General features: G+C 47.3%; 1 protein-coding gene across 1 annotated transcript in view; it reads right to left on the bottom strand.

Annotated features, from left to right (window-relative positions):
* CFDP1 (craniofacial development protein 1) overlaps positions 1 to 13153 on the bottom strand; it is a 61915-nt gene that overhangs the window by 4420 nt on the left and 44342 nt on the right. The window contains 1 exon segment of the mRNA XM_053987535.1: positions 1290 to 1448. Within this exon segment, the coding sequence (XP_053843510.1) occupies positions 1290 to 1448 (159 nt within the window).

The following is a 13153-nucleotide window of genomic DNA, read 5'->3' as shown; positions in this document are numbered from 1 at the left end:
GTTTAATGACAAAAACCGCTTGCCAAGAGCTCAGCAGATTTTCTAGCCTGGGATGTGAGAGGCAGCAAAACCCAAAGCTGTCCAAGATTAAAGATGCTCTTAAAATTGCTGCTCTGCTTTGCTCATCTTTTCCATGTGCTGATCCCTTCTTTAGCCTTCAAGGACCGTCACGTGAGCGTCGTTGGAAAGCTCTGACAGGCATGAAGCTGTCCTGCTTGGATGGGGTGGGAAAGGAAACAGCACTGGCCAAGAACAGTCAACATACTGGGTTTGGGCACACAAGAGATGACACAAAACACTGCTCTGCCACACCTGTATGTGGTGTAAATCATGCACCTCCTTGGACTTCAGGGATCTCAGAGAAACAGCTGTTCCTCTCCAGCACTCCTATTGAATTGCTCTACTTTTTCAAGCGCATGCATTTATTTCATGACCAGAAACAGATCAGGGGAGATTTGACGGAGAAGGTGTGTTTGTGGAAGGGTGCAAGACCAAACTGAAAATATCTATTTGATAGTTTGACAGTTATAAAATATCTGTTTAAAATAGAAAAACCAATCTGTTGGAATGCAGAAGCTTTGAGTTCTTCCAGTAAAAGAACAGCTTATAATAAAATGTACATTTTACGAGCTGTCCACTAAGCTGGTTATGTTTTCCCAGAGCTTAGCAAAGCACTTGTAGTGGAAATGCTGCTTCTGATCTCATTATCACTCCCCGCAGTGCATGTTATTAACTTTCTGTTTTATTTACAGCATTGCCATTTACTTTTATGATACTTCCATTAACTTCATTGGAGTGAACATTGCTTGATGCACACAACCAACGCCCAGCACTGCCATAATCTTTGATGCACCTTGCCAGCTGTTCTGGGTTTACACAAATCTTTATGCGGGAGGAAGGAGGACAGATGCAGCTGAAACGTGTGATTTGATGAACAGAACAAAACCCTCCCAAACTGAAAAAAGAAAACAGGGCAAAGGCAACTGTGTTTCCTCATGGAGGGGCTGCATTAGACCAGTTCATGCTCTGTGCCACAAGCAGAAGAGATGACAAAGCCAGACATTGGCTGGACTTAGAGAACTCACAAGGTTGTTAGCAGAGAGTTATGGGTGTTTGCAGACTTACCTGTCTCCCTGTGATGCTTACAGCAGCTACTGGCTTTATGTATCCCTAGAAAAATCCTTAAGAAATCCCATGGGTTTTTGAACTCTGTAGCCAGTAATGGGCTTCCCACATGTAAAGGAAGTGATGGGAAATTCTGGACTACTATTAGGTAAAGACCCTCTTACCCATCTTTCCCTCGGTTATGGATTGCGAGCTCCTCCACAATCCCCTCCTCCTCCTTGAAGTTTTCCCAGTCCAGTTTAGATTTCTCCAGTGTGCTCATCTTCTGCTTTTTGGCACCGATCTTCCCCAGGAGGCTACTCATACCGCTTGGCCTCTTCACCCTGACAGAGATTAAGGAGCAAATGTTGGTCAAATGCAGGGAGAGGGCAATTAAAAACAGAGCTGAGAAACGTCACGCACGAGAGTGGTGGCCTTGATGGTGGTGAGCCACCACCACCAAACAGATGGCCACCAACCCCAGGCAGCCTGCAGGCGGCAAGGTCACGCTTCCTGCAGATCCTGCTCTGCCGTTCCCCTGGAAGCAGCAGAGTTCATTACACACATATCTCAAGTGCTTGGTTTTTATGAAAGGGCTTTTTCATTTTTCTTCTTAAGAGAACAGAGAGCTTTCAGGCCAAAAGAGATCATTAAATCATCTAGTTTGACCCCTTGTATACACCAGGCCAAGCCATTCCACTGATCACCTCTGTGCTAAGTCTGCTTCTTTGTCTTCAGTTAAAGTGTTGTTTTCTGGAAGGCATCCAGCCTCAGTGCGTCACTAGTGCTGACAACACATCTAGGAATTAACCATTTACGTGGTACTAATGCTTGATTTTCTCTAATTTTAGGTTCTGGTTGCTGCTCCTTATTCCAAATCCAAGAACACTTTGGTCTCCAGGTGAGTCTCATTAGTGACGTACTTCTACACCACTAATGAACTTACATCTGAATTATTTTTATGCAAACAGATAGAGTTCCTTATATCTCTCATTGAAATGCATTTTGCCCCAGTCCATACATCACTTAAAATGTTTTGTCCCCCTGCTTCCATTTCAATGCTCTTTGAAAATGGGAGCACAGAACTGCCTGTAACCCCCACCCTTCTCCTGATTTGTTTCTGTCCAAGCATCACCTAAATCCTGTTAGCTGCACATTGAATCCCAGTGCATGTGCACTGTGATCCCATACCATCTCCTGGGTCTCTGTTTGGCAGGAAGACCACTTTGGTCTTTCATCCCTTGTTCTTAGAGGAGTGAAATCCCACCCGCGCGGTGGGGCCCCCAAATCTCCCCTTTATGCTGGGAAATGCACACACAGGGGCTCAGGTCAGCCAAACTGCCCTCTAAGGAAGACAATTCTCAGGGACAGGAACCCATAAAACAAACTTGTATTAACCCTTCTCCAACCCCCCCCCAGGAATGGGGGACAAACAGCATCCCATTGAACTCGTGTTTACACACATTCCAGAGATAACTTCAGGTCTGCAGGGCCTTTGCCTCTGCAAGAAGCCAGAGAGGAAATTACTTTCGTTCCTGAGAGATGAAGGAATTTGGGAAGGGGGGCCCAAGGAAGGCAGCCAGGTGAGCATGGCAAATTGCTCTCCATCAGTGCTCTCTGAGCACACTCTTGCCCAGGGGTAGCCGTTCTTGGGAACGTATCCAAAGTTGTCCTTATCGGATCATTAGCATGGTTTATGCTTCCGTAATTTGCAAGCCTCTAAAGGAAAATAATTCTGCAGTTTATATGGAATTAAATCAAAGAAAATGACAACTCTGTAAGCCTCAGCCAGAAGACTCTCAATGAAAGAATGGCTGGCTAGAGTCACTTGGGGTTGCAGCTTCCTGACATAGATATATTTGGGATTAAGGACATCTTGGCAGGCTCCATAGCAACTGAACAAGGCTGCCTGTCCCTCCTCAATACCAACCAGAGGAGCAGGAATGTCCTAGGACCTGGCCCTCTTATTTCCTTCAGTCCCAGCCCATGGCTGGAGCACAGCCCAACAGCCAGCAGTTGTTCATTCTGTGGGGACACAGAACAAGCTGGATGCTCTTTGATTCACCTTTATCCCTGAACATCTCATCAAGATGTCTACAGCCCTTCACACCATGATCACACAATAAAACCTTGATCCTTGCTCAGCCTCCAATTCTCCCTTACTTTTCAAGGCATGATGGCTCCAGGTATCCTTATCTGCAGGTAGCAGGAAGTGGTGTAAGGAGGCAAAATGGGCAAAGATGTTCTCAGCAGAAGAAAAAATTGGAGTGACTTGGTTCCCACATCTGGCTATCCAGGACTTGCTCAAACACCAAACCCAGTATCAGATGTGTGTTCAAGATGTGAGGGAGTCAGAGGAAAGGAGATATGACAAAGAATAAGGATGAACCAAATAAAATATTGGGCAAGCCTCCACCATGGCATTCCCTGCTGCACAGCTGCCTGGAAAGCAGAGCCACAGTGGTTGTGCACAGCAGTTCCTTACGCTGCACTTAAAGGGAGGCCTTAAAGATGCCCTGAAAGACCTAGGGAAGTGCTATGGCTGATCCAGCTGGTAAAGCTCCTCTGTCCCAAGCCTGGCAGGCAGAAGGTGTTTAAATTAACACAAGGTATTCAATAACACATTTCTCTGAATAAACTTAACTTCTCAGACACAGTTGGGCTTAAGATTTTCCTACCATTGAAGTGGGAAAAGCAGGGATGTAGAAATGGAGGGTGTTGTCCCTTGTCCCTAGATTTCTCCTGAATGTTTTTTTGAGGCAAAAACCCCCAATGAGTCAAGAGCCATCTCACCTATCCAAGGATACCCACAGCTCATCTGCATCCACTGACCATTCCATGGGTGGAAGTCCACAGTCACTGTCACTTGAAATACAGACAGGTCTGACTGCAAAGGACACAGCACACACCTGGAAAAACCCATCTGAAAGTTCTGGGATCTTTCCTGGGTGTTAGAGAAATCTCTGCCCTGCAGAGTGACAAGCAGGCTCAGAGGCAGGCTCACACATGCTGAGGCTGATCCTTTTTGGTTGAACCTTGGTTGGCTGCTGGTAGGGAAGAGCTGAGTTGAGACAGGGGCCAGTCGGCCAAGCGGGGCTGTTGAACTCATCTCTGCATAAAACACAGACTGGGACCTGCTGACAGGCCACTGCTGTCCCCAAATCACAGTGGAGGATAGATGGGAGGGAAGGGAACCAAAGGCAAGGTGGTTCATGGCCAAAGGTGGAATAAGAGGTGGTGCTAGCCTAAGGGAGCAGGAGCTGCAAATTAGATGAGAGCTGCTTACGATGTATCTTTTCTTCCATGGCAATTCCTGGCATAAATTAATAACATCTGGATGCACACATCCATCTGTAATGGTGCTCAAGGCCTCTGTATGTCCTCTTTGCCATGGATCTCAGGAATATTGCTTAAAACATATAATTCACCTCTTCTTTGAAGCTACAGAGTCTGGGCTATGATATGGACCTCCATCAAGGGCATCTAGATAATCACAAGAATACTCACAAGTCAACAGTTCCTTCAAGGCAAGGGAACATGACAAAAAAGGGCAGGCTATATTGCACCCTTGTGTTGATGACTACTCCAGAAATATTGTTAATATCCAAAACCAGTTCCATGCTGGAAACTGGTTCTGGGCTGGATAACCAAGTTCTGCTCCTGTCCAGACAATTCTGTGCTGCTGCAGCAGGACCAAGCCTGGGCCAGGCAATGGGGCCAGGCACAGGCTGAGGGACATGTTTGAGTCTGCAGCTGAGTCTTCATTCCACGCTGAGCCTTTTATCACCCTGAATAAATCCAGCAAACCTGGGGGTGGGAATTCCTACGCTTGTGCCAAAATGAAGTAAATGAGAAACATTAAAGTCCAATTAAAAACTTGCTTGGCCTTAAATGCCTCATCTGTTTAAAAAGCAAGTAAAGGGGCCTGATTAATTGCATTCAGTGCCAACAAGAGGAATTATTACCCTTTTTGTACTCATTAAGGGTATCTGCTGTGGCATCTTTAATCACTAAGGCATTTAAAAGAGGGAAAGTAATTTGCTAAGACATAATGGATCCCAGGGATGAGGATCAGGACAATCGCCTATTTAGGACACAAAGACATGCTCTGAATTTTTACAATTAAAAAGCACAGCCAAAGTCTGCCCCTGAGCCAGGAAAAAAAAAAAAAAAAAAAAAAAGCTGGGGAGCTCTGCCTTGTTGGGGGGATTCCCCTGCACCATCTAACCATCTAATGTTGTCAGCACCAGGACTGTGCCTGTGCATCATCTGGCCTGTTTGTACACAGGGACAAGCAGCAAGCCATGGGCTCCCTTGCTGTCCCACTACAGGTGAACACGCTCTGTATCTCTGTCCTTTACAGTAACGCTTCCTCCACCTTGGTGCAAGCCTGCAGCTGACCAGGAGCTTGGAAAATTGCTGCTATAGCAGTGATAAAGTGCCACTGCCACATGTAATCCCTGATGTCCTGTAACATGCTCAGCAGTGTCTGGGAAAGGTATGCCTGTTTAATGGAGACGGACTTCATCACAAGCTTTAGAAAATAATCTTCCAGCAACTGGGAACTTGGCTACAAAGGTCTCATAGTGCATCCCACCAGCCAAAGCAAGATGAGTTCCTCTCCCACCCACCCAGAGATGGGTGCTCTGAAGGTCTCCTGACAACAATCCCACATGCACTGAGGTTTCAGTACTTCATCAGCCTTTCACTTATGTAACTCTTCCCCAATGACTAAATTTCCTTGCTCAGCCTATGACCTGATATCTTCTTCCTAGTAGCTACTAAGAACAGATCACTCCCTCACTTCTTGCAGCAGCCTTTTATGTCTTTGAAAGCTTTTCATATTGCCCCCCCCTCCAGCTTGCTCCTTTCTAGACTAAACAATCCCAGGTCCTTTCAAGCTTTTCTCATTCCTCATGGTTTCCAGCCCTCTGACCCCTTTCACCACTCTCCATGGACTCATAATGCAGCATCCAAAACAGGAATAGCATGAGTGATGGATTCACCAGCACTGGGAGCAGGGGAATGCTTCAGATGCCTTGGGAAGCACGCAGCTCCTTGCAGGCCCCCTGTGACGTGTGCCTTTTCCACAGCCATGTGACAGCAGTGACTCATGCTGAACCTGTGATTCACCGAGGTATCTGTCTGCTCCACTGCTGCCAAGCCACTTTCTTCCTCCATCCATGCAGAACATTCCTGCTATCCAGAGGCAGAGCTCGGTGCTGCTCCTCCTGTTTGCCCTCACATTTCCCTTAACACAGTGGATCTCGGATGTCTTTGCAAATCAGCCTCTCCTATCCACAGCAACCATGCTGCAGCTGTTGAAGAGGAACACTAGGGAAAGCATCTCCTGATTTTGTGAAATACCTATGGAGACTATTTAACAGCTGAAACAGCACTAGTTGGCCTAAGAAGATCAAGGTGACTGGCCAGAAGCAGGCAGGGACCAGCAGGGTCAGACTGCAGGAGCTGACAGATGAACACCAATGAACAAACTGAGCCCAAAGGACACTTACTCAAATGTTGGCCAAGGAGCCAGCAGTGTTCCCAGCTTTAGCCTGACCTCCACCTTGGGGATCACAAATCCTCTGCTGCTCTGTTTCTGCTGGCTCCACAGACCCTGTGCTGCTTCTCCATCTGCCTTGTAGCATCCTCCTTGCTGTGGATAACAGCTTCTGTAGCAGGAAGGCCCTACTTCTGTCATCTATCAATACTTTTAAGTAGGGCTCAATTTGTAAGAAAATACTGAACATGAAACAGGGTATTACTGATTCTTAGCTAACACTTCAATGCTTCCTCACCCCTCTTCTTGTTACGCCACATTTTGGGGAAATAGTGTGAGCAAACACACAGAAGAGGATACTCACTGATGTACACAAATCACAAATGAGTTGCTTGCTTTTCCCCCACTAATGAAAACCAGCCCCCTGAACCCCAATTAAACAGTGGCAAATAACCTGTTCTGCCAATGAAGGTCTTGTGACAAAGCAGCTGCTGCAAGACTTGGACCAAGAAGAGTATTTTTTTAGATTATGCTTATTCCATGAGGCATCTTGCACACCTTGCAGCTATGGGGTAGAGGAAATAAGACAACAGAGTGGGGCAACTTCTTTGGCCTGATTGCAGGGTTTTGCACCTCCCAGAGCAGAAACTTTAGTGCTGGATACTCCATCATATTCCAGCATCCATCCAAAACATCTGGTGACTCTCCATGAGGCACTGCAGAGCAATCTTTCCTTCTGCAGAAATAAATGTGGACTCACAGAGATAACATGACTTCATCAGTAGGAAATCTTGCAAGACCAGGAAAGCCCCCGTGCCTTCTGCCCCAGGCCTTGGAAGCAGATTATCAGAGATCACCTTTACCAATTTAAAAAGGCAGGTTATACCTACCACCTATAAAAATCCACTTTCAAGCAAGGTTCAGAATTTGGATTGATAGTTTTTGTAGTGTGTTAGATGAAACTACTGCAAGGGCAAGTGTATTTATGATGTCTGGCAGAAGAAGACAAGCAGGAGGCATGCATTCCCAGATCTCCAGCATGGCTGAATGGCTTTCCAATGGCTTCAAGCAGAAGAACTCAAACACACACTACAATACAAACCACTTCTCTGCTGGCTCCCTGCAGCACTTAGCAGCATGTCAGATCCCACCATCAGGACAGGGTGCTGGCAAGCAGATGTCACCAAGTGCAGAAAGATGGCATCTCAGGCCCCAAAGCCCTTAAAGCACCACCCTGACCAGCCAGCCCTGGCTCTCCCACTGTCCCTCTCCTTCCTCCCCTCCCTTCCTCACTGGAACTTGTGATATTTCCTTGCAGCACAGCAATGGCAGCTCTGTTCCTGTCACCCCAAGTGCTTTGATGGCAGAGATGCAGGTGAGAAATTTGCCCACTCAGCAAAAAGAGGTTTTTGGACATTGTAGTATCTCTTCCTTCCACGATCTGCTGTAAAGCTGAATAGTTTCCTTAAGTGCAGGAAATGGTTCTCATGCAAACTAACCACAGCTGGGCAACTGATGCAGCCAGTAAATACTTGCATTTTAATAAAGTGGAAGATTCCTGCCCAGAGTACCATGCCCTGCTGTCCTTCCTTCTGCGTGGAAGGGTGTGAGAAACACTGCATGAGAGGGATGCATGCAGAGACCTGGCTGGTGCCCATGTGCCAGCTCTGCTGTTCACTCCCAGACCATCTTCCTCAACAGAGGAGTCAAAATGCTGACAGGGAACAAGAGGGGCACGTCAGGAAGGCAAGTGCAGTGCCATCTGCCCCTTAAGGTCAGGATAGTCTGGCTGGATGGGGCAGACAGCAGCAGAATGACAGTGCCCAGTACTGCCAGCTTGTAGAAACCTTCCCCAGAGTGATATAACAGGTCTTGATCTTCAGAACCTAAAAGTGACCAGCTCTTCTCACCCCTAACCCCACATAACCAGCCAAGGACAGGAAGTCTTCCTGGAAAAACCCAACTGCATTTCTACTTTCTCTCCCTGCCCCTACTTGGCATTGTTTCCCAAACAGGCTCTCAGGTAGATGCAGAGAGCAACCTGGCTTGTTCTCAGCTCTGCCTGTCACAACAGGTATTTAAAAAAGCAAACAAGAAAGCCTCCTTAACACCAAACAAACAAACATTGAAATCCCAGGAGGGAAAAAAAAGAAAGCAAGGAAGAAATGAAGATAAAAGCAGGGTGGATGGTGCTGGAGGGCTGGCGATAATCCTGGTTGGAGGGCACTGCCCAAGACAGGCTGGCAAGGCGAGGACTGATGGATTTCCACCATCCAGCCAGGGTGGCACAGCCCAAGGAACTCACTGCTAACACAGTGGTGCCTGTCCACATGCTCCACTTGCTGAGCTGATAGCAGCTACCCAGCATTTACACCCTAATCACACACAAAGTGAGCCAAAGAACCTGTCTGAAGTGCTCAGGGAGTAGTGGGGATTTTTGAGACAGGGTTGTATCTTTGTAGTGAGGGCTGTCAAACTTCCTGCACTCTGAAGAGCAACACGGATGAAGCCACTTTGGAAAAGCAGCCATGGCTGGGACAAAACCCACTGAGTGCTGCTACAGGGTGCAGCAGAGCAGGCAGCTGTGTCCAAAGGCAGCAAGAGATGCAAATGCAGTGGGAAAACAGGAATTGCCCTGCCTGTGATCCTGCCAGCAGACCAAAACTTCTGCTGCACGGAGGGCTTTGCTGACTGCCCACCTGCAAAAGGAGCATGGTCTGACTGTAGCAGATCAAGTACTTATAAGGAACAAGGAAATGGGAGTTGTAACTCGAGTTGATAGTGTGAGTTAACTTTTCTCAGGCTTTTGTTCAGGCTTGCCAACCCAGGCTAACCCCAAGCTGCTTTGTCATCACTGCTTTTGCAATCTCAAGAGCTAAGCCGAGCCCCAGGTCCTTTCTGATTTCTAACGTCACCCCATACTCTCTGAGACCTCAGACAGTCTCATGGTGGAGAGTTCTACATGAACAGTGATGTTCACAGCTTCTTTCTACTCACAGGAAGTCTTTGACACTGGCTCCACTGAGCCAAGGAGGTAATCCCTGAGCAGGATCACAACTAAAGCACTCTAGTGTTCAGATAGTAATGTGACTAGCCAGGTCCTATGTTGAAAAGTGTAGGAGGGGGATAAAAAGCACCATGAGGCAAGGACAGTCGGACAATTCCATCCCAGCAGCCCACCAATTGAAGCCTGGGCGAGATTATGCATTTTCCATCAGTGTGGAGAGGCAAGGGCAGATGTGACAGAATAAAAGCCCACGTGATGTTGCCCTGGTGAGGACTGCTGCAGGCAGTAGCAAAGCTTGCCATGGGCACAGTTGATTCTGGATATATTTGTGTCTAAATATAGTCAGTGGGGGAACAAAGATTTGTCACAGGGGAAAAAACCATGTCACTCCCAATTCCCAGCAACAGCAGCAAGCATTGCCTGACAAAGGGCAATGCTCCGGTATTCCAGGTTTATTGCTGGATTTGTTATTAATCCAGCACAGTGAGTTTAGGAGTGACTTTAGAAGTTGTGCAATGCTACTCTGGCAGAGTGCACCTCACCTTGAGGAGGGAAATAAGTGTCATGGAACAAGCTTTTGAACAGCAAAACTGACACAGCAGCTGGTGAAGGGGCTTGCAGAGCACCATGCCATGGGCTGCCAGCAGATACCAGTCAGTGACTTCCTTTCTAGTGCACTCTCCAAGATACAGAAACACTTCATCCTATCTTCATGTCATGGACTGTACTGGATAGGCCTTTCCAAAGTACAAAGCTGGAAAAAGAGATCTAAGAGCTTCCTTGCTCCAAAACAGGACAGCACCTTATTCTCCAGTCCACTTCCCAAACTGGGGGATATCCCAGGTGTAAATATACATAATACTAAACACATGAATACAGTTATTCCAGGAATAAAACCAGTGTTGAGTCTCCATGTACAGTAAGAGGCAAACTTGCTGAGCAGGGGAGAGATGGGATGCTCTAGCTCAGGAATGTCAGAGAGCAGCAGCAATATTACAGCTCTGGCAGAGCTGGCCTTTCCTCAGGCAGGTCCCATTCTGTGGCATCTAGGTCTGCACCCACTTCTCTGGAGGGCCTGGAGTCTCATTTTACAGGCTCTGGAGGACGTGCTCATCAAAAAGCACGTCAGTTCTTGGGGAGCTGACTGGCTCAGGCAGAGCCCCTGACCCACAGGTTCCCTTATCAGCAGGAAGAGCTCATTAGGGATTGGACCAGGGTTTCCTGCTCAGGACCGAACCCTTTGTGAAGAGACTGCTGCCATGGAGAACCCACTTCCTAACAGCCAGAGGAAGCAAAATATTTCCCTTGGGTCTTTAAGACAAAGTTGCTATGGGGTGGATATCAACAAAGCAAAGTTGCACTTGTGGAGCTGGGCAGCACTCAGCCACGCACAGGCTGTTACTGCAGGATGAAGGTACCCCCAGCAGCATCCTTGCCTGCCCCAGAGGCAGGGACAATTCAGAGCAGCATAAGGCCCACTCTGTACCAGTGTAACTGCAGCTGCCCTCCGGGCTGTACTGGCAGAACTATTTTAGCAAAAACAAAATCTCACACCCTCCTAATCACTATGACATTGTGCAGAGCCCAGGGCTCGCTCTGGCTTCCCTCCAGCCTGGAGCACAGACAGAGGCTGTTTCAGCAGCAGACTCTCCCAATGCACTTGCAGCAGGCCAGCCAATTATATTACAGTATCTGTGCATAGAGTTCAACGGGAGCTTAATTGAAAGAGCTGTAGCATTCAAATGACTCTGACACTACAAAGATGTTAAGGACTCCAGGACTAACCAGCACTAACCAGCCCTGCCTGATGCTCGGCTGGCGGGTAAGGACCTGTAACTTGGGTTTGGTCTACAGCCAAAGCAACGCCCCTGTTACACACAGCACTGCAGCTGCAGCCAAATGCTGATGGAGCTGCCCCTTCCCAGCTGGAAGCTGCAGTCACTCCTCATGAGAGCTCTCCTCCACCCAGGGCATCCACACAATGCAAACCAGACCTGCTCCTGCCACTGAAGGACTGCATACATGCACCAGAACTCCCAAATTGTTCCCACATGGACTAAATTGAATTTGCAAAGCACTGCTTGTAGTAATTAATTTTATTGAAAAAAATCTCACGCATGTTCTTTATGTGTATTTTACATTCCTCTTGAGCACATGTTTAGGGATAACGTATGTATCAGTTTCAGATGGACTTTGCTACACCAGCAGAGTCAGTGCACCTACCCCACTCCAAGGTGGTGGGCTACATTTAATTTTGTATCTAAGTGCTGCCACTGACACTGGCAAGAAATGCCTCTTATAAAGTTCTAACAGTCCACATTGTGTGGGAAAGTGTAGGGGTGGGGGAGGAAGGTGTCCCACTTCTGCCATTCTCACTTCTGACCCAATGGACAGAAATCAACAGAAATGCACACATATGCAAGTTGCCAATGACCTTATACTCCTATTGGTTGTGAGGCACCTCACACCCCAACAGCAGGTAAGAGCAAAAAATAAAAGTGAGAGGGCAGGATGTGTTTGGTACTCAGGTCCAACAGGTTGATGACTTGAAAGCTGTCAGAAGCTACTGCAGGTGGTGTATGTGGCACACAGCACACTTGCTGGGCTCCAGCTTGGGTCACACACTGAAGTATTTTAGAGTAACACCCTGCATTACGCCCATATTTAGCCATGCAAATAAGTGTGACTTGACTTTCAAACACTTGCAGCTCTGACTGACTTCACTGGGTTCAGTTGAGATGTTTCAAATAAGAGAGTAACGACCACAACTCTGGGCTGGGATCAAGCACAGGCCATTTTTATCTTAAAAGGCATTTGTTTGAGAACATTCAGAGCTGCTAGAACCAACAGCACTGAAGTAATTTCACCATGCAACCTTAAAAATGTTGACAGCTTTGTCTACAAAATGACATGGATTAATTGGTGACCAATCCTTAAAAAAAGAATAGTTAGAAAAAAACTGCTGGCAAACAGAGAAGAAGTTCTTCCTCTCTCAGAGGCTCACTCCTTCCTTCTTTGTCTAACAGCAGACCTTTTGTTCAAGACTTCAGCTGCAAGCAGCCCCGAGGTACGCAGGGAATGTCTTGGTTATGACAAGCTCTCCACATTTGTGCACAGACTTAGTTTTAATCGGCAGAGAAACCCCTCCAAATCAGGCCTAAGAAGTCCTGCTAATGGAATTGTTCCAGTGCTAAAAGGATTTCAAAGTGAATGAGTGAGGATGGCAGAGCAGCTGGTGTGACTCCCAGATTGCTCTTTACAGCGCAGTGTGCCATGCAAGGAGGATCCAACACCCAACCACCCTTGAGAAAACCCCCCAGTGTCCCCCCAGCACTGCAGAGCCCCTGTATCTGTCCCTGTGGCTCCCAGACAGCCTTAGTGTTCAGTCCTGGTTAGCTTCCCACTACAGTGATACATCAGATCAATGCCAGGCTTTGATCAAAATGAGGTGAGAACGGCAGGACAGAGGCAGGGAGGGACCCCCTCCTAGCCCAGCAATTAATCTGACAGCTTTAAGAATAGATCTGATTGAAACAAAT

This window comes from Vidua macroura, chromosome 11, assembly GCF_024509145.1.
Source record: "Vidua macroura isolate BioBank_ID:100142 chromosome 11, ASM2450914v1, whole genome shotgun sequence".
NCBI lineage: Eukaryota > Metazoa > Chordata > Aves > Passeriformes > Viduidae > Vidua > Vidua macroura.
Note: the sequence above shows the minus strand (reverse complement) of the source record. Positions and strands in the feature narration are given on the sequence as shown.